General features: G+C 42.6%; 1 protein-coding gene across 2 annotated transcripts; it reads left to right on the top strand.

Moving 5' to 3' along the window:
* The first annotated feature begins 25 nt into the window (after positions 1-25).
* On the top strand, positions 26-26621 carry METAP1 (methionyl aminopeptidase 1). 2 transcript variants are annotated; one of them, XM_083835608.1, is made up of 11 exons: positions 26-223; positions 9076-9127; positions 12043-12152; positions 13462-13522; positions 14795-14886; positions 15713-15796; positions 17165-17303; positions 18252-18383; positions 20976-21119; positions 22794-22859; positions 24112-26621. In XM_083835608.1, the coding sequence occupies exons 1-11, from the start codon at positions 110-112 to the stop codon at positions 24270-24272; spliced, it is 1155 nt and encodes a 384-aa protein (XP_083691734.1). In that variant the 5' UTR covers positions 26-109; the 3' UTR covers positions 24273-26621. The 2 variants fall into 2 exon arrangements, with proteins under 2 accessions (XP_083691734.1, XP_083691733.1); XM_083835607.1 differs by having other exon boundaries at positions 27-223; positions 12040-12152.
* Positions 26622-27826: the final 1205 nt, after the last annotated feature.

Below are 27826 nucleotides of genomic sequence, written 5' to 3'. Positions count from 1 at the left end.
AGGGAAGGGAAGGGAAGGGAAAGAGGGCGGCACAGCGGCGGCTCCGCCCGCCCCAAGCCGGCAGCTCCTCCCTCAGCTCGCCGCGCCGCGCCTGTGGCAGGCGGGCAGCATGGCGGCCGTGGAGAGCCGCGTCTGCGAGACGGCCGGCTGCAGCAGCGAGGCCAAGCTGCAGTGCCCCACCTGCCTCAAGCTGGGCATCCAGGGCTCCTACTTCTGCTCTCAGGTGAGGGCAGAGCCCCCTCTTCCCCCCGCGGCGGGGGAATATGGAGGTGGGGGTGTGCGTGTGTGGGGTGGGGGGGGGACCCGTGTGCGGGAGCTCGGGGCTCGCCGCCGCCCCGGGGCTGCTCCCGCTGGGGGAGCGGGGCGCCTCGTCCCTCCTCGTCCCCCGGAGGGTCCCCCCGGGGGTCCCCCCTTGGTTTTGGGGGCTCGGCGGGGCGAAACGAGGCGTGCTCCTGGCGTCCCGCCCCGTGTGCCTCTGCGGCTGCAGCAGCCCCGGCTCGGGAGTCGCGGGGCTGTGGCAGAGACTTGTTGCTCTGCCGAGCGGATTTTCGGTGTCCTCTGGCGAGGTGAGGGGCTCCGAGGGAGGCGGTTCGGTGCCCTACTTTTTATGTGCTTTTAAGCGCCTCTGGATGGTTTGCTTTAAGGCTGCCAGACGGGGAGATTCAGGTTAGGCCAGTTGTCATTTAACCATCAACTTCTGCTAAATGTGTTCTGCAGGCCTCAGCTATCCTCATTATTACCTTGGTGGTGATATGGTTAGGTCCATTATTTAAAGAGAAAGGGCTGCCTGATGTCTGAGCATGTCTTTTTTATTTATTTTATTTTAATCACTTGAAAACGCAGAGCAAAATACATATCTCAAGACTTTGAGCCTTCTGTATGTGCCGTTCCTCTCAGCATCAAGTGAGGAGCTACGATCCAGAGATCGACGGTGCAGCTTCCTGGAAGAAGTATAGTTTGGGGTAAAACCATCGAAGTTTTGTAGATATCAGAAGCGTTTAATCGCATCAGCTAGAGTAACTTCCTGATTGAGCAAAAAAAAAAAAAAGTCACTTCTGAGTCAGGGCACAAACCGGTAGTTAGCGTTTACATAGGACCTGGGGAAAGCTTTCCACGTGCACCTCACACGCCCACTGCGCGGCTCCTGGGACTTCCCCCTCGAGCCCAAACTGCACCGACTGCAACCCCAAATTGCTGCGGCGGTTCTGTACCTTCGGTTCCCGCGTGATGCTTCTGGGCGCTTGGTAGGGTTTGCTGGGCGTTTCACCGCGCGTTTTGACGTGCCTGACGTAAAGCTCGTCGTAAACGCACCTTCAGCACGTGCAGGTGTCAGCTGGGGATGACATTGCCACTTCCAACAGCCCGAACAGGCCTGCGTGGGAAGTTCTAGTGATATCTTCACTCCCCTCTATCCCGTCCCCAGCTCAGCACGTTTATACAGAACGTGGAGATTCTGGTTGTCTATGTATTAGGTTTAATTCTTTTGAAATAGCTGCTACTGCTGTAAGGTAAAATTACCGGAAATATTTATTGGCTTGTTAAAATAGGCTGCTGGATAACTGACTACTTGTAAAGCTGTCTTGCCTAGGCAATAAAATACTGAACTGGGAATCCCGCTTTTCTTAGTTCTGGGAGACCTTGGGTGTTTTGTTTCTCCTCATTCCCTTGATCAGTCAAGTAGGGAGGCATAGCTATTCCCCAGATGAAAGGTACTTTGAAATTTTGGGGTGAAGTGTCTCATAGAAGAGAGAAGGAAGCTAACAGCTGTCCGTTTCCACGATGTGCAAAAGATGTCACGCACGAAGAGAGGAGTCCTCATGTTCAGCCCACAGTGAGGAGCTTCGGTCCCCCTTAGTCTTCTGTATCATCCGATGGAGGAGATGTCATCTTGGGGGCACTAGGTACCATCAGGAAGGTAGGTGAGGTGCCGCTGACAACTGGCTGGCTGTTTATACACGCACTGAGAGGCTTATCATCGCTCAGCAGGAAATTTTCAAAACCAGGAAATTTTCTCTGAACTTCCAGCGAGTTTCAGCCAATAGTACTGGAATGGTTAGCGTTTGGGAAACTTTTCCAAAGGTTTCTCCTAAGCAGTTTCCTTTCCATTGAGGCATTACACACATGAAAAACTGTTTGATAAGCTAGTAAGTGGAACTGGGATGTTAACTCCATGGCGCAGCCTGCATACCTAAAGGCCTGTTCCTGTCCCCTCCCTCCAAGGCTGCAGGTTTCCACCCATTCCATTAAGCTGGACCTGAGTCTTTGGTGAGCCATTACGTGGGTTTTTAGGATTTCACTTTTTTTTTTTTTTTTAATGGAGCAACAGCAGTTGCATTAAGTTTTCTGCTAATTCAGCTTCCCACGGCTTTGTGCTGCAGGATCAGAGAACACCGGTGCTTCAGGACGGTGCAGCCTGAGGGCAGGCATGTCCATTGCACCCAGTTTGGCATAGCTGGAAAGTCAGCCCCTCCTTTTTGAACACAGAGGTGTCAGCTACACCCATGCTGCGTGCTACGGTAATTAATCTGCTTGAAGCCTGCAATAGCTTGTTCATACAGCCAAAGCTCCGATAAGAGCTAAAATCAAATTTGTGGGAGTTCATTTCTCTAGTGCTGAGAATAAACTATAGAAAAGTGTGAACTACTCTAAAAGGTTGATAATGTTTTGGGTTGTAAGTAGCAATTTGTTAAGAAGAACTAAAGTGGGTAGCATAGGACTGAGAATCTTAGTGTAGTGAGGAAGTAATCTTAGGATTTATTAAACATTATTTTTCATCACTGCACGTAGAGAATTGGAGTGAACTTTTCATGTAAATTGTACCAGGACAGCGATTTCCCTGGTGGATTTATCATTTGTGCATATCCTTTCCTCGGTAAAGGGCATTATTCTAGTCATTTGTTTTCCCCCTTCTATATCAAAAAGAGGACATCTCAACAACATGCCCTGGAAATGCTTTCTCTGAAGTAATGTGACATCCTCGGAAAAGCCTTCGAGCCACGCCATTTGACCTGGGAGTGGGGTGTTGTGCACCTTGTCACCTGGGCACGCTGTTGAATGCTGGGCTTGGGGTGGGTTGGGGTGGAAAAGGGGCTGAGGATGCCGAGTTCTGCCCTAACAGTGGGGTTTTGAACTGGTAACAGAGGCGAGGTAAAGACAGCTCTTAGTAGCAGAGGAACTTTAGTAGTGTGTTGAACGCTGGCATTTTTTTTTTCTTCCTTTCAGTCCAAGGGATAATGAGAGGGAATATTCTACTGAGGAATTCTGTCTGCTATTAACCTTTGATATCGTCTTCATTTAGCCTAGTAAATCAGGTCCTGTCGCCACCAGCTATCTTTCACTGTCTTGCTTTCTCTTTTGTAGAGACTTGCAACAGCATTGCATGGGTTTATCAGCATAATAGACTCAATTACTGTATCTCCTGAATGTGGAAATAACACAGATGTCCAGCGTGGCATCTCAAGTGTGGTGTTGCTCTTAGTAAGATGAATTTGCAGTTGCAAAATCTGCCTTGTTAGGTACGTGTCACTTGTGTGTAAATTATATGTAGCGTACACAAATAGTTGGTGCTTAAATGCACAATTTGTATTTCTTACATGACTTCTGCAAGCTGCTGAATGATAAATGGAGAAGTAGTAAAAATTCTTGAGATCTCCAGTTACTACTTTCCTATGAGCCTTCTATTTATAAATTGATGTCTTACTAATAATTTTGTGTTGCTTTGATGAAAAATTCCTCTCTCATACTAGTTGTGTCTGTGTAGGTGTCTTGGACTAAACAGAGCCGCCTGAGATTTTCTGTCGGAATGGACGGGATCCTGATGCGGGGCGGTTTCCCCATCCCAATTCAGAAGTATCTATTTCCAGGCACAAAATGGAATCCTTCCCCCGTTGTAAATTCAGTGCCCCGTGCTACCTTTTTTTCCTCTCTGAGATGTGGAGGCCACAGGCGGCTTCTCTGAGCCGTGCACCCTGCAGCATCTCTCAGGCAGTGGTGGGTACCCGCTGGGGTGCTCCTTCCAGCTGGGACAGGGGCTGACTTTTTAAATCTCGGTGATGGGAAAGAAGCTCTGCTTTGTTCCCTTGGTGGCTTTGCTTACTGGCTTACTCCTTTCTGGGAGGGATGTTGTCACTGGTATTCAGACCTGGGCCCTTGACAGCGTTGAGTTCTCAAGGTCACAGTAATTTAAGAAAAATTGGGATCTTGAAGAGAGCAGTGGTCCCCCCACATACACTTTGCTGTTTCCTTTCACCTTCAGTGTGCTTGGGTTGGGCAGCAGGGAGCTGTGGGCCTGGAGGAAAGTATTTTCTGCCCTCTCTCGTGTCAGACCATAGGACATAAGTGCCATATTTCATTCTTGGTTTGCTGTTCTTTGCTGCGCCTAAAATAGGCTAGAACCTGCTGCTTGGATCCAACTGCAACAGATATGGCTTTCTTTTGGTATAAATGGCACTCTGCAGATGCTCCCTTCTAGGTCTTTTGACAGATTCCCGTTGCCAGGAAGCTGACATTTTTATCTGCTTGTAAATCACCAGAAATCCCTGTGCCTGTGGTCAGCGCCTGGTTATTGTTGAGACACGAATGCAGAGCGCTCGTAACTTGTTGAAGGTCAGCTTCAGGCTCCCAGGCAGGCTGTCTGAGCTGGGTTCGATGGACCGAAAGGCCCGTCCAGTTTGAATTTCTCTTGCTGGTTGTTCCTTCACTGCTCCCAGAAGCCCCACGTGTACCTCAGTGGTTGAAGAGCTGTGAAATCCAGTCCCTTCCTCCAAGGAAGGGCTGAAATCCTGTCACCTGGGAGCCAGGAGTCTCGGGCTGAGATCGAGCTTAGATGAAAGGCAGAGCAAGCTCTGCTGGTACCATGATGCTGCGTGTAGGTGCTTCCCTCGAACCTGCAAGCATACTTTCAGCTCATCTGGAAAACAGACTAGTCCCAAGTGCTGCCCAGGTGTGTTGAGTTTTGCAGGCAGCTTTTCAGGCCAGCGGCAGCATCTTCTGGTCTCGTACGGCACCTAGAAGAACAGAGCCTGGCGTGCTAAAAGGCGCCTGTTTCAACATCCAACGCAGTAGCAATCGTGCCCCTCGAGGCACTTGTATTTACGGATAAGATGTAAGGCTAATCTGTGTCGTATTACATACACAGCACCGATAACCTGATATTTTTCTTAAGCTAAATGCCACACTTAAGGGTTTTGTTTGGTTTGGTTTGCATACCTTAAAGGTGGTTTGGTTAAAAACTAGTTCTCGTTAAGTAAAATCACGCGATCTTGGATTAAGCCCGAGACAATTTTACGTTCCAGAGGGCACTTTAAAATTGTATTTAAAAAAAAAAAATCGCTCGGAATATTTTTAAATGCACCGTACTGCTTGGCACCGTTTCCTAGACGTTTGCCTAACTATTACAACTCAGGGTATAATGACATGCAGAGTGCCAGCCAGTCTGTCCCCACAGTCTCAATTCCAGCTGTCTTTTTTGCTCTGGAATATGTCTTTCTGGAAATTCAGCTCCGTGCCTCTAAATGGCGAGCACAGTGAAGTCAGGAATGAGCTGGAGTTCCCAGAAGCTGTCCGGCGCCGGGATTTGGGCAGTCTCGGCGTACCTGCTGTCAGGTGTGTCTGCAGCATCGGATGCCAGGTTGTGTAAAGCAGCAGTACCCGAGGGGACGGGGAGCCTGGGGAGAAAAGCACCAGCCCTAAGGATGGAAATCGCTGCCGGGGAGCTGGCAGAGCGCGCTTCGGGCGAGCTGCTGCCTTGCAAGGGTTGTTCAGAAACCCAAGAAATGAGGATGTCTTGAATTCTGTGTTGCCTACGCTGCTTCCTGTACTTGGGTAGTTTATTTAAAGCTAGTTTGGGTATGTCTGTGCCGCACAGAGGTTTGTAGTGTAGATATAGCCTAATCTTGGTCCATTAACCCCCCTTTTCTTCTCTGGCATTTGGCATTCGTTATGTTTTTCTGCCTCTTAATACAGTTGCATGGATTCCTGGTTTCCTGCTGGTACTGTAAAAATTACAATTAAAATTTGAGAAATAAAATCTTGCAAAGTAGCTCAGTAACTAATTTAAAGGATGTTTTTTTTTGTTGTTGTTCTTTCAATGGCTGATTTTTTTAAAGCCGAAGGCATTTGGTAGTGACCTCTGTGTTCGCACAAAAATGCCCTCTACTGTAAAACAAATTCCACCAAGCTGCATGCTTCTGTCAATATGTCATCCAGGAGGTGGTGGACTGAGTCCTTAAGGTGAAAATCATAGAGAAATAGCTTGGCTTCCACGAGCTGATCCAGGAGGAGCCTTTCCAGAGTGTAACGTGATTGCGTTACCTTTCGGTAAATGCACAGGTTGTGGCGAACGTTGGATCGAGCTCGTCTCTGAACACAGAATCAGCGGGGTTGGTTTCAGCATGGCTTGAGGTCAGAAATGTTGTTAAAGGTTTAAATATGTTAATGGGCTTTAGCTAAAAATTGCAATCGAGTTTCTCTTGCTGACAGCCTAGTTGTACGCAAGATTGCTCTAAACAAATGAAGGACTCCCCTGCCCACTTCCCTCCTGCCACCGCTTTTTTTTTCATCCCATGCGTTTGGCCTCTCGCTTTGCACAGTCCTCTTCAGCGTTTCCGAGTCTGTCCTGATTGCTACGTGAAAAACACATGCAATAGAAAGATCAGTGCTCTAAGTGACGGGGGTGGGATATTAACATCAGAAATACTAATGGATATTGTAACGTTTGAAATCAAATCCAGGAAGTCTTCCTCATGGCTCATGGCCAAAATCATGTCATTCCTGTGTGCTTTCCCTTGGAAGCTAGTTAACGTTTTCAAACGTAGCCATACAAAGCCATGCCTTCCTTTCTTTTTGGCAATATTAGAAAAGAGTCATGTTTGCTTCTTCATTTTAATATTGAAATTCACCCTGGGTATTTTGTTTATTTAGTCATTGACAAATTTCTGTCTTGATCTGTATGTGGCATAGGAACATGGAAGACTCATTAGAGGCAGGAACGATAATAGGAAGATTGAAGTAAGTGTCTCAGCAGAGAAAGCTCAGCGAAAGGCAGAATTTTCTCCAGAAAACTCTCCACAAAGTGGCCCGGATGGTGGGGCAGAGTGGCTTTCTTCCGTGGCTTGTCAGGAAGCCTGCTGTGTAGAAGGTGAGGGTGTTTGAAGCACGCGGTGGCACGTCGGTAGTGCTTTGTAGCCCCAGCTACGATTCTCCAGCCTGCGAGGTGACAGCTGCCGTGTTTTTATCTGAAAGCACCGAGGCAGAGCTGTGCAGACACGCGCGGGGTGGCGCCTGCTCGGTAAGCTGTCCAACACAAATAGTTCGTGTGTACCTGCTCAGTCCGGCGCTCACGGGCGGCGTGTGACCGAGCCTACACAAAATGGATGGCTCGGTGGGTGCGCAGGGCATCCTCCGAGAGCCTTCCAGGAGTGTCAGCCCAACGCAGAGGCATTCACTGACGGCACGCTGCGCGTGGCACGGCCTGTGCTCACGGAAATGTTCTGGGCTCGCCGCGTGTGCTGGTTGCAGTTGGCGGGCGCGCAGGTAGTGCGTGTGTCTGGGATGTCTGGCTAAAACCTTCCCCCTTTCCCTCAGCTTTCCAGCAAGCGCGGCACAAAGGTCTGCGTGTGCAGCAGGTTATACGAGCGCGACAATAAAACCTTCCAGTGCTCGCTCAGCGAGAAGCCCTGTGAGCCTAACGCGTCGGTTTCCAGGCCTCTCGCTGTCCCACCCATTACGCAGCACCGTGATGATAGCGGCAACTTCAAACGCTGCTGCAGAAGACAGCGAAGATCTGGTGTTGGTCGTGAGGGCAGCAGGGTTTCTTTGAACGCTGGCACGCTTGTGCACCGCTTTACTGCGGTCTTCTGGACGCAATTTGATGACCACTGGTTGCAGACAAGGTGGGGAGAAGATGGCTCTGCGGGAGCAGGCGTGAAGCTGGGGCAGAGTTTGGCACACTGGGCTTAGTTTACAGATCCGTGTTGGGTTGGGCTGGTGTTGTGTATGTTAGGCTCAATCACTCGTTGGCTCTGGGCAGTATTTTTATGATGATGTTTCAGCCTCTAGTATTGTCCTTCCTATTGAAGGTAAACTTCCTGCCTGTTTCTTCAGAACAAGTTCAGCATTATTGTAAATAACCGGAATTAGCAGTTTTCTAACAGTTATTTTGTGTACGCGTAGCCATCGAATTTGACTTCTGTCTATAAAAATAATCAATTTCCTAATTGGCATCTTAAAGGATCACCTTTAAATGCCTACTTCAGCAGCTTTTCTGTTTCCATCTCTCATTTTTCATGTCTTTCCCTCACCTTAATCTTCCTTTACTCTCCTCCAGCTGCCAGGCGTTTCCACCTGCCCCTTTGCTCATTCATTATTCACTGCATGAACTGCTCTGTATGTGCTTGGGGGAAAAAGGGAAAAACACAAACTCCTTCACGTGCGCTCTTTCCTTGCTTTCCATTTCAGCTTCGTTTTGTTTCTGTTGTTGTGAGTACCATTTCCATTCAGTAGCTCTCGGTCTTTTTCCCCACCTTAATCTCTTTAATTTGTTCCCCTGTGATCACGCTGATTGACCTCCGTTGCTTTCTCATGCTGGGGAAGGAGGCAGAAGGGATGCAATTAGCAGGAGGAGATGGCTCCTTGTAGGAGCCAGGGGAGGATCACCCTGCCCACTGCAACGCCATCGCATTAGGTGTGGAGATAGACCAGGTGAACTCGTACCTCTGTGTCCCTGAACAGCACAACGTCTCAGCCAACGTGGGCCAACCGTGCTGTTTAATTACTCTTCAAATTGATAAGGGGACAATATTTAGTAGATAGGATTAGAGCAGCGTGTTTCATTTGGATGGGTGCATCTGTTTGTCTGTGCTTTCTGACTGTTTTGGCTCATTAGCTGTTGAAAGTGGTATTTTCTAGTGCAGAGACTGGCAGTTAAAGTGGCATTTGCTGCATGTTGCTACAAAGGTTAGTAAATTCCATATTTTAGTATTTTAAAATACAGTTGCTTCTCAGTTTCGTGGGAATGATGTGTCTGTCCAGGATAAGGCTACTTAAAAAAATATTTTTTTTTCTTTGCAATTCTAGGAATGCTTTAAGGGAAGCTGGGCTACTCACAAGTTATTACACAAGAAAGCAAGTAAGTTTTTTTTTTATTGTCTGTTTTAATATTCTGTTCTGACTGTGCCTATAGAAAACTGTTCCTTTTTGTGAATTTACTCCCCCTTCTAATTCAGCATCATCGTGTTTTATTTAATGCAGTTTCAAAATAAAGCGCATATGTGTGAGTATTGGTGGTAGAGCAGCACAGTGCAATTTGCTTTGTATCTTTCCACACATATATGTGCAGCTGTGTCTGGAATAGCGTGTCCAGTCCTGGGCTTCCCAGTACAGGAGAGATGTAGATGTACCAGAGAGAGTCCAGCAAATGGCCGTGATGAGGGCCAAGGGGCTGGAGCATCGTTCCTGTGAGGAAAGGCTGAGAGAGCTGGGGCTGTCCAGCCTGGAGAAAAAAAAGGCTCAGGAAGGATCTCATTCATGCGTATCAATACCTGGTGGGTGGGTGCAAAGGGGCTGGAGCCAGGCTCTGTCAGTGGTGCCCAGTGCCAGGACAAGAGGCAGGGGGCACAAACCAGAACACAAGAACCTCCCCCTGAACACCAGGCAGCACTTCTGTGCTGTGCGGGTGACGGAGCCCTGGCAAAGGTTACCCCAAGAGCTTGTGGTGTCTCCCTCCTTGGAGTTCTTCAAAAGCCTCCTGGATGTGGTCCTGGGCAGCCTGCTCCTGTTGGACAGGAGGACCCCCACAGGTTCTTTCCAACCTCAACGTTCTGTGATTCTGTGCCAAGAAACGATAAGGATTTTTCCAAGATATCTGGCATAGTGTTCTGCATATCTGAAATTGTGCTCAGTTCCTGGCAATCTGCAGATTTGAAATTTTACATTTTTACTCTGAAATGTATCTGAGACCACATGTGGTACAGAAATCCCTATTTCTGTTCCATTTTTGCCTAACACATTCCTTGAGCCAAATTACCAGTTGTGTGAAGAGGAAAAGAGAGATCCTGACACAGAGGACAAAGAGAACAATAAATCATGACGGTGAGGCCTGTAAACGTGTACCAAACTTGTACCATCATAGCGTTTTGATGCCTGATGGAGTAAGAGGCAGTAATGTTCAAAAGGCTTTAGTGAAGCTTTTTGATTCGGTACTTGCTGGAATGCAAGCATGCCAGTCAGAGTGCAGCCAGTCTGCATATTTGGGGTGTTTCCCCTCTGGGGAAAAAATGAAAATGGTTTTGTGCACTGATGCTACAATTGGTAGGAGGATGCATTGTAGCAAGGATTTTGCTCAGTTTAGTTGAGGATCATAAGAATATCTATCTGTATGTCCTAGTTACAGCTGGTAGCTCTGGTACGGAAATACTGCTGGACTGGTAGTCTCTCTCTTATTTGAGGAGTTGAAATAATCCATAAGTTTAAAACCAACCTGAACAAAAGAGAAAGTAGTCCCCAGTTCTGCACCTGCCCTCCCCAGCCCAACTTCATCAAAGGAAAGCTGAGATTAAAAAGTGGCTTGGCAAAAAGCCGAGTCCTCATGTCATTTACCTCCTTCTTTCCTAAAACCCCGTAAAACCCCTTTTTCTGTGATAAATATTGCATATGGTTAATAGCCAGGAGTAGCACAGACACAAATGTTTTCCCTCTTTCTGCCTTCCCGTTGTAGAGTTCTCATAGTTCACACTTGCGTTCTGTATGACATTACTCTGCACCTGCATGAACATGAAATTGTGTTCAATATAATTATTCTGGTAATCCTCTGGTGCAGTCCTCTAATGTTGTTGTTTATCTGACAGAGAATTTTTTGATGATACCACCAAATCCACGGTCTTGTTGGCTTCCTGGATAACCGCAGGATAAGCTCAGCATGAGTGGTCTTGGTTCTGGTAGCCCTCAAATCCTCAGTGTCACAAATTACTGAAGCATCTCAAATACGCCTTCGCGATAACTTTAGATTTTTAAATTATTATTTCTCAGTGGTTTGTCTAAACTGAATGTCATGTAGGCAGGTGGCTCAGAAGTCAGCCATGGAGACTGAGAAATTTATACTAGGGCTTGCTATGTTAGAGTTCTTGCCATTTCTTCGTTCTTGTGAGATATGAAAAGGGAAAACAAACTTAAGCTATCAGGTTATGAGTTAAAGATTAACGCTGCCATACTCTTCCTTTACCCTTGCCTCCTCTTTCCAAGTAAATCCTTTTTTTTCTTCCTTTTATTTTTCCCCTTTTGGAAATGCCCAGGATCAACTTGCTTCAATCCTCCACTTAAAAACCATCAATCTGCTCTGTTAGGTTAGTGTTATTAGTGAATAAACGCCGTCACTGGACTGAATCAGATGCGAGTTTCACAAGGTTAAGAGAGCCGGCACCTGCGGCAGATTGGAACCATCTTGTAAGGTGCACATACTGCCTGAAGGGGCTGCACCTCCACTTTCTGTAAAAGATCTGGAGGGGCAGCGGGCTCCCAATTTAAAACTAGTTGTTGGATACCCTCCCGCTCACCCCAGGTCATTTCTGTCACTGAATGCCAGGAGAAATCACAGAAAAGCAGTCTTCGTCTGCAGTGCCGGGTTGCTAATTGAAGGGATAATGAGCGTTTCTGTAGAAATATGCTCATCTCCCAAGAATGAAAAGAAGCACAGAACTATGTTTTAGAGCTACAAGTGAAGAACAACTCAAATAGCTATTACACTGTCTTTGTGCCTACGGTACTGCTGTCCTGACAATCCGCAGTTTGCTAATGAGAAAAGATAAGGTTGGCAGGCTGTGATTTTTTTGAATGTGAAAAACTTAATCAAAAAATAAAATGAGAACTACTGCCTACACTTCTTTGTATCAGTAGTATCAAAACCAACAGCACCACCAACAAAAAACACCAGAATGAATGTCAGCTTTATCTATCGTAGGTTGCCTTCTGGACCCCACGGTTCTTGGTAGGACTGATTTTGCTGTCGTTTTTGTTTGTTTTGTTTTGTTTGTTTTTTCTTTTCAGAAGATGAAAAAGCTAAACATGAAGTTTCCTCTTGGACCCTGGAAGGTGACGTTAACACAAATCCCTGGTCTGGTTATCGATACACTGGGAAACTCAGGCCACATTACCCCCTGGTAAGTGTTAAGTGGCACTCTGTACTCCAGCACTGGAGGAAAAGGTGCAGGTTACATTCTATAACAACTGATGGACCAGAATTCCTGACCTGATTGCCTTCCATATTTTAGCTGAAGGAGGAAAGCTTCTTTATCAGTCTGAACCTTATGGGAAGGACATGTATGACTGTTATTATTGTGGCTCATTTTTAGTTAACTTGATCTAGGTCTCGGTATATTTTAAAATGAAGCAAAAGTGAGAGAGACGTGCATCAGTTCATGCCTTTTGGCTGTACGTTTTGACATTTGTTCTGCAAAAAGCTGCTGATAGTTAAGATGGTGTCTTCTAGCTGTCTGCTGCTCTTACCAATAATGGAGCAGTCTGCTTCAGAAAAAAATCAGTGGGTTAATTTAGAATTTAAATAAATAATTTGATATAATTGTATATAAATGGTTTGAAATAACCCGGTGAATAAGCTGATGAAACAGAGAATGCAGTAACTCCCAGCACTGGAATGGTGAAGGACAGCTGAGGTCAGTAACATCTTCAGAGTTGAAAGGTGGGTTTAGAAGACGACCTCAGTATAGCTGTATTTTTAAATTAGTACAAGTTTGTAAGTGGAATAAGTCAAAACTTTTACAGAATTAATGGCATTTTATTTACATGTGTCTTTTCTAATTGGCCTCTATTAGAAATCCTGCCCCTGTGGCATCCTCTCCATAGCGTCTGTTACAGGCTCAGAGAAGAGACTAACAGAACCTGAGCCCATGTGTGTGTCTTTGTGTCATTGGAGAATGTTGGTTTTGTGTTTTTTTTTTTGGATACGTCACTGGCCAAGTAATTTACTAGTGTTACTGCTGAGCATTTGCTTTTTTGTCTCCTGACTCCTGTAGGATTGATGTATATGAAATTATAATAAAAAATCCTAATAAATAGGGTGATGATTAAAAATAACAATCTTGTTAAAATACACTAATGATCATAGAGAGGAAGGATGTGCCTGGAACAACTACGTTTGCAGTCTGGGAAGTGCCAGAATAAATGCTACAATACATTACAAAACTATTTATTTGACAGACACAAGTTTGGTTTTATAAAGCTGTGAAGTTGGCTATTAGAGGGTGTATCATATAAAAGCAGTAAAGAGTAACAGGAGATTCTGTGAGAAATGGAGATTGGAGCTGTTTTGGACTGTTTGCATACTTGCGTCTTTTTCTGTGTGGAATTAGCCATGTTTCAGTGTGTTTGATTTTATTGTGTGGGTCTCTGCTTTTGTGGCTCTAGTATGTATTCTTGCAATCTAACTAGCTTTGACTATGATTTATTTAGACACCAACGAGACCTGTGCCAAGTTATATTCAGAGACCAGATTATGCTGATCATCCACTAGGTAACATGGAACAAATCACAGTTATGGCGTGTCGTATTTGCTTTTTATCTTTCCTTTGATTGAAGAAGCCTTTAATGCATGAAGGAGATACTGGAGAAGGGAATCTCTTCTTTTGTATGTTCTTCTCATCTACTTCTTTTCCCTGCCCCCTCCATTAACTTACTGATTTAAAAGAATAAAACTAAAAATGATTACAAATTTTCTTTTTTTTTTTTTTAAGTCTGAAGTTTGTAATGAGTTGTCTTTCAGAGGTGTTCAGGGAAGAAAAGACAAAAATACACAAGCTGTGTTCCTGTGTTTAACTTCATAACAAACAGCAAAGATAGCAAAAGTTGGCTGACACAGATGAGGTTTGATAAGCCATTGTCAGTGGCATTTTGGAACTGTGTTGTAAAATAACTAAAACAAACAAAACCCCAGTAAGCAACACCCAAAAGAAAACTGATCATTTCCAGCTGTTTTTAGGCAGAGAGAGGATAGATTCAAAATTACTTGCTTATTGGTTTGTTTGGGTATTTTCCCCTTTTTGCATTGGTGTCGGTGATTTGTGTTTCTCAAAAAACTGCTAAAAAGCCTGTTGGAATTATTTTTAAATCTTCAATGGGTCTTTAATTGTACTTTATAGAATGTAAACATTTAAACAGCACAAAGTATTGGTTTTTGGAGGTCCTTCAACTGTAAAACTGAATTTGCACAGAATCTCATAGGAAGAACTTTAGAAGTATTTATCACATGATTATTGCGCTAGAACTACTTGGTCCCTTCCAACCCAAGCAATTTTATGATAACTAGATATAGTCGTATGATTATATAATACTTTAATAGCTGCTTTAGAATATTATTTATTATATTGATTATAATATTACTTATTATAATATAATATTATTTATTATAGATAATACTTGTTATCTCCAAGGTAGCTAAAAAAAAAAAAAGACTTTTCTATGAATAAAATACTTGCCTTGAAAGTGTAATCTTAAAGTTGTGTTTTGAGAGTGTTTTGACTGACTGGGCAAGTGAATGTAAGTGACTGGGCATCCTGAACACGTTTGGACATTGCGATGTTGTGGAAGGCTTATGAATTCAAATTAATCTGGTTAATGTTGATTATGCTATAACTGGTGGGTTTCTTATTTTAGTCTCTGGTGAGAAAGTAAATATTTTTATTGCCGTTGGTAAGCTAATTAAGTTCCGTGATTGGACATGTGTAGCAATCGTTCCTCCATGTAATTTTGTTTGTTTGTTTACCCCCCCCCCCCTTTCTTTCCCCAGGAATGTCTGAATCAGAACAGGCTTTAAAAGGAACCTCTCAAATAAAAATACTCTCACCTGAGGATATAGAAGGGATGCGAGTAGTGTGTAGGGTAAGGAGGTTTTGGTTTTCATTACAAAGTGCCTTTATTCTTTAAAAATATATAGTTATTTTACCAGTTTGTGACAGCATACTTCAGAGTTCAGACTTTCAAACCATTTTTGAGCACTGAAAAATAGTTTGGGAAATCTCATATTTTCTTTCTCCTTGTGACTCCAACTTGCAGTGAATTATTTTGCAAGCAGAAAGATGACTTTTATCTGTTTTCTGGCATTGTTGTTACTAGTGAGAAATAGTCTGTGGCTGAAATGTTGTTACTGTTAGGAATATATTTTATAGTGCATGAATGAGAACAGAATTTTTTCCTCTCCTAGAGTTAGTGCCAAGTAAAAACTAAAAAGCAAAACCAAAACAGTGCCCCATTCCTGACAATTTTGGAAAGAGTTGTTCTATCAAAACCAATCAAACTTTGAAATGTACTTAGGTAGTTCATATATGTGGTATTTGACAAAATTGTGATCCAGTGCTGTCTGGACATGGTCCTGGGCAAACAGCTCCAGGTGGTCCTGCTTGAGCAGGGGAGTTGGACCAGATGACCTCCAGAGTTCCTACATTCCTCGACCGTTCTGTGATGCTGTGAAATCTTAATAGTAATCTTAACTGGGTATTTTCAACTGGGGTGTTTTCAAAATATTTTCAGATGTCACCGAGGTGACTCAGTAGTATAAACTGCAGGCATCTTGAAGACTTTCTGTAGTCCCAGTCTACTCACCTTTCCTAGCAATCTCAGTGTAGCTGCAGAAAATGAGTTGCTAACCTTCCAAGGAGTAGCCCTGGTCTCATTTTTAAATCAGTATTTTTTGTTTCCTTATTTGCAGCTTGCTAGAGAAGTATTGGATGTTGCTGCCATGATGGTGAAAGCAGGTGTGACTACTGAAGAAATTGATCATGCTGTCCATTTAGTAAGGTTATTTTACTGTTCTTCTGGTGTTTTTAAGTGATTTCTTCTCTCTCTCTGTTTTGGAATGAGTGTTGTGGGGTTTTCTTCGTTGCATGAATTCCTCTTCTTTATTTTGAACTGTTTCTCATTTTGAAGCTAATAGGTAGAGCAGATGTTAGAAGTAAGTTATAACACAATGCTAGATTCAAAATAAGCCCCCAGTTAGGAACTCCTGGGGCTCTGGATCAGCTCCTTAGATGATTTCCAGCTTTAGGCTCCCTCTGAGTTTCCTCACGTGTTTTCTCTGTTAACATCATGTATTTTTTTTCTTGTAAACCCTTCTGGGTTACCGATACCACTATTTAAAGAGCATCATATGTACGTCATGGACTTTTGTGCCCAGTGTTGTTAGTTAAGAAGTACAGAGGAGAAAGTTCAGTTATTTGTGATTGGGAATCAGAACTGCAGAGCCTGAGATAGAATTGGGATGAGGTGTTTGATGCAGTCAGGTGAACTAAAGCCCCGGTCTAGCAAACTATTTGAAATGCATATTCAAGTATTTTTGTGGTTTGCCGATTCATAGGAAAGTTGAGTTGTGTAATATTAATTTTTCTTAGCTGTGCTTTATATAAGGTGTTTAAACTGATAGTTGAGGGATACCGATCTGCATTGTGGAGAAGGCCAGGATTTTGATGTAGATAGGTCTGCATTTGCAACTGTTGAGCTGAGATTGAGGCACTTCCTACAGTTTAACTAGGCCTGAGGTTTCTGGAACTGCATTAAACTTAAATGGTAATATACTCTCCCTCCAACTTTTGGAAACTTTTGCGTAGGAGATTGATACTGACTGAAATTTTGCAGTTTTAAGACAGTATTATTTTTCCATAATTGCTCGGTATGTCTCTTAGTATGTATATGTCAGTTTTGCAAAAATCACAGGTTAATAAAGTGAGTGCAAAGGAAGCAGTTTAGGGTTTTAAACTAGGGGAGTAAAAGAATAGTGCTTAATATTGTTTTGTCAAGACTGTGGCTTTTGCAAAAACATTAAAAAATCTTAGGTCAGGTGCTTAAAAACAATCATTGAAAATGACAGTTTTCTACCTGAATAAATATTCCCATGCATTGTTTTGAACCTGAATATTTCAGCATTCATAGTTGAACATAAAAATTAATAGAAACAAAATGAAACTAGCCTTACTGTCTTCCTGTTAAGAAATGCAAAGCAGAACAAAATACCTTAATGCCAAAAAAAAAAAAAAAGCTCAGAAAGTCTTATTTTCAGGAGCCACAGCATTTCAAAGTATCATTCTTACTGTAAGTCTGTTGTGCTTATGTTTTTTCATTGTACAAAACTCGCTAATACAATGTGTAATTGTATTTTCTAAATTAGGCTTGTATTGCAAGGAATTGCTATCCTTCCCCTCTGAATTATTATAATTTCCCTAAGTCATGTTGTACATCAGTGAATGAAGTGATCTGCCATGGAATTCCTGATAGGAGGCCATTACAGGAGGGGGATATTGTTAATGGTAAGTGCTATGAAAATTTAACTTCTACATTTTTAACCTTCCACACTTCTACCTTCTACCAGTTTGTGTGCCAGGGCTGCACCTCAGCACTAGAAAACACCTTTTATAAGAGGATTTAGTAATACCTTTGTTATATTTATATTTGTCAAGAGTAAGTTTATAACTTTAAGTTGATGACCAACTTTACACGCAAAGGAAGTAAGTTTTGCTGCAACATAGTTATAAGCTCTAATTTTATGGTTTTTAAACTTAAGCTGTTTTAAGCATACCCCTTCTCATTCTTGCTGTTTGCCTGATACTGAATGTTTAAATAATTTAATTCAAAAGAAAAAAGTTTTAAGCCATCTGGTGTATTTTTTCTTAGGAACAATATTGGAAAATTTCTTTGTATTTAATGTTCACTAAAAAACTTTACCTTTTTGGCTGGAAACAATGGGTTTTGGCATTCCGATTACTGCAAATATGTGACTTATTATTTTAAATGTGCTTTGAAAGTACTGAAGTTAAAATGTGGCTTAAAACATGATTACATTCCTACTTTAAATTTAATTTCCTCCTGTTAGTGCTGGAGTTAGTTCTAAGGAAATATTTTAGCCAGGTAAATCACCATGGAGTAAAGAGCATCTGTTTCTTGTTTTTATATTTGCCTAGAAAACCAGTCATAAGCTTGCCATGGCTGTATTGCACAGGTGGATTTTTTTTTCCATTTTATTTTTTCTTAAATCATTGAGCAGTGAAACATTATCTTAATAGTTAATTCTATAAATTCTACAGGATAAGTGTCAGAATTTAATCTGCTGGAAGAGTTGATATGCGGAATTCTTCACAATTAGAGAAATAACTTCACAATTACAGTAACACATTGTATGTGGTTTTTGTCTTTTCACAAATAGAGAAGCAGTGGAAAATACAGTGGTAGTAGTATGACGTGTCTGGTATTCTTTGCAGTGGATATTACTGTCTATCGCAATGGCTACCATGGAGATCTGAACGAGACGTTTTACGTTGGAGAAGTTGATGAGGGTGCAAAGAGGCTTGTCCAAACAACGTATGAGTGCCTAATGCAAGCCATCGATGCAGGTAAATGCTTTTGCTGAGGCCTGAAGGATTATGGTTTTGGTTCTCAAGCTCGAGTGCTCACATGTGTTATCCCCTGGGAATGAATTTTGTTGCAGAACACAGAAGTGTTAGTGTGCGTCACTAGCAGATGATGTATGTTGTATAACACAGTGATTGTTCAAACCGTACGGTTCTGTGGGTGGTGGTTGCAACTTTTATTTGAAACGTGGGCTGACAAGGGAAATGTAACTGATGCTGAGGTGATCCACGTGTGCTGATATTTACATGGAAATAGCCTTTTTGGGCTACTAGATGAATAAGACGTCCTTGATTTGAATTGTTTAGGGAATGTAAACAACAAAGTATGTTTTGGAAAACCAGAGTATGGTTTTCTACTTTTCTAACACACATGGCATTGTAAAGTGAATCAATAAGATAAAACGTTGTTTGAAGACTTTTAAACTCAACCCTTTACTCCCATAAACTTGATGGTTATTTTATAAAGCTAATTAGGTGCTTAGATTTTAAACTTCGGGAGTGTGCTGGGGAAGAGAGATCTATATCCTTCAGTACCTGCAGGACTTTGATTATGTTGCTTATAAATATATTAAATATATTAAATATAATTCGGGACACCTTCACTGAGACATACATAGAGATAGAAAGGTAGTTAGAGAATGCCGTGTTCCACTTTATTCACAAATGAATATACCAGGTTCTCTTGGACAAACAGGGAAAACTAAAATCTCTCAAGCCCCTGCAAGTAATTGTATCCTCTGCTTATTATATATCCTGTAGCTTCTTAGAATCCCCAGTAAAATTTACTCACTTCATGGTCTCTGCAAGCTGAAGTTTACGTTACTATATCTGAAGGCTTTAAACATGCATTTAATTAAATGAAAAAAAAATAATAGTGAGCTTACTTTGGTTAATAATTTGGAGATAGCGAACTAAACTGCAAAGACAAAAATCCATGTGAAAGATATCTTGCACACCTGTTGTGTGAGTGAGAAAATACTGTAGAGTTGAGCTGTGAAGGACATAGATTATTTATGTGGGATTACTGCTCTGGAAGGAACACTTAATTTTCCAGAGCTAGACCTAGATTGTTTATCTTTGCTCCTGTAGTTTATTTTTATAGCAAATGTTAAATACATTGTCTCTTATCTTTCATATCCTGGCTTTGATGTGTAAACTACAGCGGTTCACTCTTGCGTTCGTTATACTGATATGTAAATTCTCAGTATAAGTGTTTTTTTTTTTTTTACTAACCTTTCAGATGATGTAACAATTTTCAATGTCTTTCAGCCATTCCCTGCTAATAGGAATTCTAGCAGCAGATGTCTCATTTATAGCAAAGGGTTGCCTCTGTGCTGGTCACGCCATCGTAAATTTGGGGTGTTGGACCAGCAGAGCCCTAACTAAGGGAGTTGTGTCAGAGAGCACAGCAGAGAGCTCCTTGTTGCGTTGCACTGAGCTGCTTGGAATTGTGAGGCCTGAAGTTATTTCACAACTGTTTAGTATAACACCAACAGATTAACTTTTTGTCTTCGTCACCGTGTCTGCCTTATATTTTGGGAAAAGCATGCACATTCCGATAGTAAGCCAAATTTCTTGTTATTTTCTGTAAGTTCAGTAAGCTGAATTTATAAGCTGTAGTTGTTCACATTAGCAGAGAAGTGAACTACGTGGCTTGCTTTATGCAAGCTTTTAGCTGTGTATGCGAACTGTTCAGGCTTATTCTGCTTAACATGGCTCCACTTAACCACCCAAGGTCTGGCTCCTGAAAGAACAGCATATATTCAGAGGGTTGTGAATGATCTTGAAATAAAATTTCCTTTTTTTTTTTTTTTTCCTTTTTTAGCTGCTCAAGGTTGCTTTCAGTATGCAGCTTCATTAGTTGATAGATGAGGCATCGTTGCTTTTATGGTACTATCAATCCCTTGTGCTCGAAGCGAATTCTTCACACCATTTTCATCAGTGGCGAATTACTTAATTTTCAAGGCTTCCCTAAAGGACCATCAAAAATGTTAGCCCTGCATATGAACATTCTTATTTGCTGTAGCTTTGCCATTAAAAACCGAGCCTGAGAGTAGAGATAACCGTTTTATCTTTTTTCCTTTCTTGGTTCTTCACCTATAATCGTTTTCCCTATTAATTTGTGTGCACTTTTCACATAATGGAGAGATAAGTACATATTAAAATACAGTTCATACATTCATTGAAAGAAGCACTGAAACTCTGGATATGAAAAGTTGCCAAGCATGTTGAAAATCTTTTGTCTTTAATTTCAAACTTCAACATCCTTTTAATATATGAGCTCTTATGTCCATGAAAGGAAAAAAGGAGTGTTCTTGTGAAGGAGTTTCTCTCTTTCTCCCTCACTTTCTATTTTATATGAGACGGTTTCCTCCCTTTTTCACGTTATTACACTCACTCACGTACTTGGTGAATTAAGTGAGCATAGTGGAGGGAGGAGGTTGCATACTAGAACAGATGGGCAGGCAAGCCAGGAGTGTTACAGAGGTGATATTAGCCTGAATGGTATTAGATGGTTACTTATGTTGAAAGAAAGCTCTATAAACTTGTAACTGTATCTTTTTAATTTTGCAGTAAAACCTGGTGTTCGGTATAGAGAACTGGGAAACATTATTCAGAAACACGCTCAAGCAAATGGATTCTCGGTCGTTCGGAGCTACTGTGGGCATGGAATCCATAAACTTTTCCATACAGCCCCTAATGTGCCACACTATGCCAGTGAGTATTTCCTTTGTGTTGTCCTGCAGACAGAATATGCTTTGCAATGAGCGCACCCAATTTATTTCTTGCTTACATTTTAATAAAATAGCATGTTGCCTGACAGCCATCAAGTTAGCATGTGTGCACTTGTGAGATATTTTTCTGAACTCTGGACCACGGAGTGCTTTATGTAACTAAGCAAGGTGTCTTGTGTCACGTACTGAGGCAATCTGTGCCTACGCTGATGATTAGCCCTCACCTGAACTAGTTAGTGGTCAACATTCTGGCATGAATTCCCAACTAATCCCTCAGACATCAGTCCTTGTCTGCCCTGAATAGGCAAATGTTTCCAGCCAGAAGGTGTAAGTAAAAGCTTAATGCCGTTTCCAGATGTAAATAAGTGTTTTGAATGGTGTAGGCAGGTGGTGTGCCTGAGTCTGGATCCTGTTATATTTTGCTTTTCTCTATTTGAGTGTTGTGGTGTTCCTGGAAAACTTTTGTAGTGTGTGGTAGTGGAGGAGGGACCTGCTGCCCCCACAGGTTCTCTGCTTTAGTTTTTGGAAATGGCAATGTCCCTATGATTTTCGCAGCAGGACTATGAGACAGCATCCACAGAGACAAAGGAGAGAAGCTTAAACATGAGTGGACTATTAAGGATAGGAGAAATGCTGTGAAACAGTGATAAACAATTCACACCCGCTTCAGCTGCATAGCTCCCCTGGTAGAACCTCTGTTTCCTCAGATGTGATGGATGCCTCCATCTTCCCATATCCCAATGAATTTTAACACACGTTATAATTGTAGATTATAATTCAGCAATCCCTGGCTTATCAGGGATTGCTGAAAATCAGATCTGTAATAAATGATTCTTCAGAGAACAGAGAAAATCTGTTAATCAACGGGTATGAATTCATATTATTTAAGTTTTGTGATGTAAAATGAAGAGAAAAGGCTGCCCAGAGAAGCTGTGGATGCCCCATCCCTGAAGTGTTCCAACCCTTCCAACCCAAGTCATCCTACAATTGTAAGAGAATCTGTACTCTGAAGATGGAGAAGCATTTTATGCCTCCACACGAATGCTTTTGGTGAATCTAACATCAGAAAGTTCCAATGTTGGAAACTGTTTTTTTTTTTTCTTTAATGTTACTTAAAGTAATGTTACTTAAAGAAATGTAGCATTATCATCCCAAGACTACCAGGACTTCTTTAGTATTCCAGAGTAATGAGAATGTCTTTCATAAATGGAATCATGGGATTACTTGACCATTAGCCTATTTTGAAATTGATTGGAACTAATGGTTCAGTGGAACCAGGTTAAGAGGTCTTCAAGCCTGCTCTGAATATCTGAAATACTTCATATTTTTCCTGAATTTCTAAATTGATGTGTTTCATCATGGAAGTATGCAGGACTGTTCTGTTTTTACACAATTGGGGCTGAACTCTAGAGAAAGACGACAATTAATTTCAAGTTCCTTGAGTAAATATTGCAGTGTTAGAGCATGGAGAGAAGGAAAAAGGACTAATGGAAATTTTATTATAAAAACTAATGGACAAGTGAACTGGTCATCTTTGAAGAGCTTTTTTCATCTTTGAAGAGCTTCACACTGTTCCTCCTGTCTTCTCTAAGACAAGGATTCGTTTATTACCTAAGATGGGATAAATTTTCTAACTTGATTGTTTACTTTATTGCAGAAAATAAGGCGGTTGGAGTCATGAAGCCAGGTCATGTATTTACAATCGAACCAATGATCTGTGAAGGTAAGTGTGGTGGTTTTACTCAGGTGGGCGACCGAGCTCCACCACAACCGCTCTCTCACTCCCCCTCCTCAAAGAGGAACGGGGAGAAAATACGATGAAAAGGGCTCAAGGGTTGAGATAAGGACAGGGAGATCGTGCAGTAATTATTGTGACGGGCAAAACAGACTCAGCATAGGGAGATAGTAAGATTTATTGCCTATTACTAACAAGCTAGAGAAGCGAGAAACAAAGGAAAGAAACCAAAAGCACCTTCCCCCCCATCCACCCTCTTCCACCTCCTCCCCCCAAGCGGCACAGGGGAACGGGGGAACGGGGGTTATGGTCAGTCTGTAGCGCTTCTTCTCCGCCGCTCCGTCTCGGTCACTCTCGTCCCCTGTGCTGTGGGGTCCCTCCCACGGGATGCAGTCCTCGCTGAACTGATCCGGTGTGGGCTTCCCACAGGCAGCAGCTCTTCAAGAACTGCTCCAGATACGGGTCCGTACCACGGGGTCCATCCCTCAGGAGCAAACTGCTCCGACCTGGATCCCCCACGGGCAGCAGCTCCTGCCAGGTCACCTGCTCCTGCGTGGGCTCCTCTGCACAGGCTACAGGTCCAGCCCAGAATCTGCTCCGGCAGGGGTCTTCCACAGCCCGCAGCCTCCGTCGGTGCAGGTCCACCTGCTCCACCGTGGTCTCCTCCACGGGCTGCAGCATGGAACCCTGCTCCACCATGGTACTCCATGGGCTGCAGGGGGACAGCCTGCTTCACCATGGTCCTCACCACAGGCCGCAGGGGTCTTCTGCTCTGGTGCCTGGAGCACCTCTCCCCCTCCTTCTTCACTGACCTTGGCACCTGCAAGGCTGTTCTTCACTCCTCTCACTCTCCCAGCTGCTGTGTGGCGCAGCATTTTTTTTTTCCATGTCTTAAATCTGCTCTCACAGAGGAGCAAAACAACATCCCTTATTGGCTCGGCTCTAGTCAGCAGTGGGGCCCTTACCTAACATGGGGCAGCTTCTAGATTCTTCTCACAGAAGCCACCCCTATGGCCCCCTGCTACCAAAACCTTGCCATGTAAACCCACTACAGTAAGCAATTAGGCAAAAGCCAAAAATCACTAAATTAAACTGATTCTGCATAATGCCTTAATAGAGTAAAAGGGTTACTCATATTTACTCTTAAGAAGCGATGGAATAGGATGCTGGTCCTATTCTTTTGGGGGAACTAATATCTGGTATTTAAATGATGAATTTTTGATTTGTTTAATATTTCTAGGTGGTTGGCAAGATGAAACATGGCCCGATGGTTGGACTGCGGTAACAAGAGATGGAAAGCGATCTGCCCAGTTTGAACACACTCTTCTGGTCACCGATACAGGCTGTGAGATCCTCACTCGGCGGCTGGATAGTATTCGTCCCCATTTCATGTCCCAGTGATAGTCTAGACTGAGCAGGTGGATCTGAACGATACATTTTTTCTTTTTTTTTGGTCTCTGTTCTATGCATTTTTTAAGAGTACAGAATAGAGAGGAATTTCATCATTTACTTTGTTCTCACTGATTGTAGATAAGAGAGGAATACGTTGAAGAACCTGACCCAATGTCTGGTAAAGCAGAGAAGAATTTAAAGAATTTTCTGCTTTCCTCCTACCTACAACACTCGTTCTATATTTTTCTTTTTTCTTCAATTATCTCTTTTGCACTTTTCTTCCAATTAGACCTGCAGTTGCTTCTGTTGCCGCCATGATATTAGCTAGAAAAGCGTGGGTAACCTTTCCCACTGGGACTTTGGGATCCAGGTTTTTTTTTCACTACTTCAGTGTGCCCTGTCTCTCTTGGTGTGAACGGCACCTGAGATTTTAAGCATTTCTAGTTCCAAAGACCTGCTCCTACTTCTGCAGATACTGTTCTAATGGGCTGGGCCTTGTTTGCTTATCAGTTGAGAAGTGGGTGAGGGGAGAGAGACATGCATGTTGCCAAGAGTAGGTGACTGTTACCTTTAATTCTGTTCCCATCTCTCTGCTGATGGCCTCTGTGGTTATTATGACTGTAGTTGACACGCTATGTTAATGGCAGGGCTTCTTTTACCGGAGATTGATAGTATGGGCTTCCTACACGGAATATTACTGAATTCAGTCTTAAATGCAGCCCCCTGGAACAAGCCACCTCTCTGCGGAGCAGTGCTTGCAGGCAGTCTCCTGCTCCGAACGCTTGGTGAAACTGATGTATCAGACTTGGCTAGGGAAAGGAATGAAACGAGAACCAAAAAGATCCCACGAGAAATGAGATCCCTGCGTGGGTCAGCTGTGGGACATTTTATAAAGGTACATCCACAGTAGCTGTGGGGGATTGGATTTGCAAGACTTACAGTGAGATGAGTATATATCTCAAAAGGCTGAGTGTGAGAAGACAAAACATCTTCAACGCTGTTTTTTTTTTCTTTTTTTTTTTTGGTAGTTCTAAAACAGGTCTTTTTCCCCCAGTCAAGCAATTGAGAGAGTTTCGTGGTTTTGGAAAGTCTTAGGGGGACACAGGAAAACAGATCTTTTTCCTCAGACTTTATAGAGTGGGCAATCTTACAATCAACATACACTTCTCTATCGGTGGGTCACAATGAGCTGGGAACTGTCACCTTAACAAGTGTGGATTAAGCCTCTGTATTCTCTCTACTTTTTCTTTTCCCCTGCCCATTTCCTTTCCATTGTCTTTGCTGAGGGGATTACTTTTTCTTTTCTTCTCTGAATCGTAATGAATTTTTTTTCAGACCCCATTGCAGACTTAGAAGTCTTACACCACTGTAATGCAAGAAATAGTCAAACCAATGCAGACATAAAATCATACCATCACGGGCATAAAACACACCTTTTACCAAGGTGTCTGGTGAATTTGTTGCCACATTAGACCCAAGCATGAGGTACTGGATCCCCTTGGCTCCCCTTGGCACTGCAGAATTTAGGTGGGGAAAAGGGGTTAGTGCTTCACAGAACTGGACTCACACGCGTACTACCAAATACCAAATTTACCAGAAAATGTCTTCTCTGCCCTGAGTGCCTCAGACCTCCGTTGCTGTAAGAGTTCCATTGCAATGTTTTCATTACCTTTATTATTATTTTTAATTATGCAGTAAAGTGACCTGAAATGATGCATATAGAGTGCGTGTGCGTATGCGTGTGTGTGTGTATAGATTTTAACAAAACAGACTGTAGTACTCTGAGTGGAATTACCTGTGTTGAATGAAATGTCATGTACTGAGGTGATGGCTATCCTGGAGGTTTGCCTACCATATCACTCACTTGAATGGTTACAGCGGTCTTGCCTTTTCTATGTGCGTGTGTGTGCACGTGATGGGGGACTTCAGTTTTGGTCTATAAAATAAAAGTTGCAGCTGCTTTTAACAGAAATTACATTTTCGTGATCCAAAACCGGATATAGCATTCTCAATTATATCCAGGATTGCTTGCACTAGCGCAAGCCTACTCGTAGATGCATGCAGCCAGTTCAAAACCAGTCTTCAACCTGTGCATGTGTAACCTGAATACCTCTTTGTTGTTGCACCGATACAACCAAATTCAACACTGCAAGTTTTCAACACAGGTAATCTACGATGCTATGCATTTCTGCCTATAAATTGAAACCACAGCAAGGAAACTGTTTCTATTGAGTTCATACTATTGCGGTATTTTTAAACAAGTGAAAAGTTTGATGAACATCTACACCTGTTCTTTGAACATGAGGTAACACATCAGCCTGGAGAACAGAACTTATTTAATAAAAATATTGCAAAAGACCTTTTTCACCTATCTAGCTGTAGCCTTGCTTGAACGTTATATATTGCACTTGTGCTGACTGGATGTGGGAAATTGTGTTTGATTTTTGCAGGAATTCCTATCTACTTCAAAAGAAAAAGCAACACAATTTTAACTTTCTGATGGTGCTTTTTAGAAGTCGTTCACTCTTACCAAAAACACAAGTGTGCAATTTGTTCCGAAACAACCTCTGAAAGTATTTTCCCGTTACTATCATCTCCAATTCCAAAATTACACGTTATAGTGTGAAAACTGTTCATGCTGTTTTTGCAAATTGGCATGAATATTTAAGGAAAGATGATGTGTTAGGTAATGCTGAATAAAAGTAACAGCATGAGGCCAGGGAACAAGTGCTAGTTCAGTGCTGCTGCATTTTCACGTGACAGTCAGCAGAGTATACATGCATTTCACATGCAGTCATTTGTTGGAAACTTTTGGTCACTGAAGTCCTTGCATGTGGCAAGATAGTACAATTTCATGCAGTACCTCAATCACCAAGCATGAGGTGTAAGGAAGAGCACTTGTGTTAATGAATCCCTCTGTTAGCCGAGCAACTACAAAGAGATTAGTTCAAAGATGCTTCATTTAATCAACAGCTTTGCAGAACAAAGTAGTCTGAAAAGTCTGCAACCCAACAGCTAGGACATCAATTCTTCAGCCTGGGAAGAAACTAAGTCTTTGAACTGAACTCTTGTATTGCTAAACGTCTTTGTTTTCTTACCCTGGTGTTACAAAACTAGCTCTCCATGAACAGGCTAAGCTGCAGGTTCTCCAGAGTAAGAATGTAATCCAGACAGCATAATGGTATGGTCATGATTTAGTATGTGTAACCCAGAGGATCAACTGTTACGGTGCACGTACTTTAGTTCTGTTGCATCCAGTTGGGAGGGTGGTTTTGCGAAGGTGCTGAGCTAATACCGTATTGATATAACCCTGTAGTTACGGAGTGCCCTACTGGGAACTGCTTATTAACAGTAAGGTTTTTTTACCTAATTCTCTAATGCTCAGCCAGTATTTCTGGAGCTTATGAGGTACTGAGAATCACCTCACTGCTGTGTGGGAGGGCTTTGCTTTCCTGCTAGAAATTCCCTTATTATTTCTTCTAGTTGCTTAACATTCAATTTTTAAAGACATTCAACAGGAATTAGATTTTTGTTGTTTGCTGTGACTTAAATGAAGTTAGGAA

Source organism: Anser anser, assembly GCF_964211835.1.
Source record: "Anser anser genome assembly, chromosome: 4".
NCBI lineage: Eukaryota > Metazoa > Chordata > Aves > Anseriformes > Anatidae > Anser > Anser anser.
The sequence above is the reverse complement of the archived record's forward strand: the minus strand, read 5'-3'. Positions and strand labels throughout refer to the sequence as shown.

Excerpts from the sequence above, each read along its gene's own strand:
- METAP1 (XM_083835607.1), top strand. The coding sequence starts at position 110 with ATGGCGGCCGTGGAGAGCCGCGTCTGCGAGACGGCCGGCTGCAGCAGC. Across the intron at positions 18,384-20,975 it reads AATGCAAGCCATCGATGCAG|TAAAACCTGGTGTTCGGTAT; the intron begins GTAAATGCTTTT and ends TTAATTTTGCAG. Across the intron at positions 21,120-22,793 it reads TAATGTGCCACACTATGCCA|AAAATAAGGCGGTTGGAGTC; the intron begins GTGAGTATTTCC and ends ACTTTATTGCAG.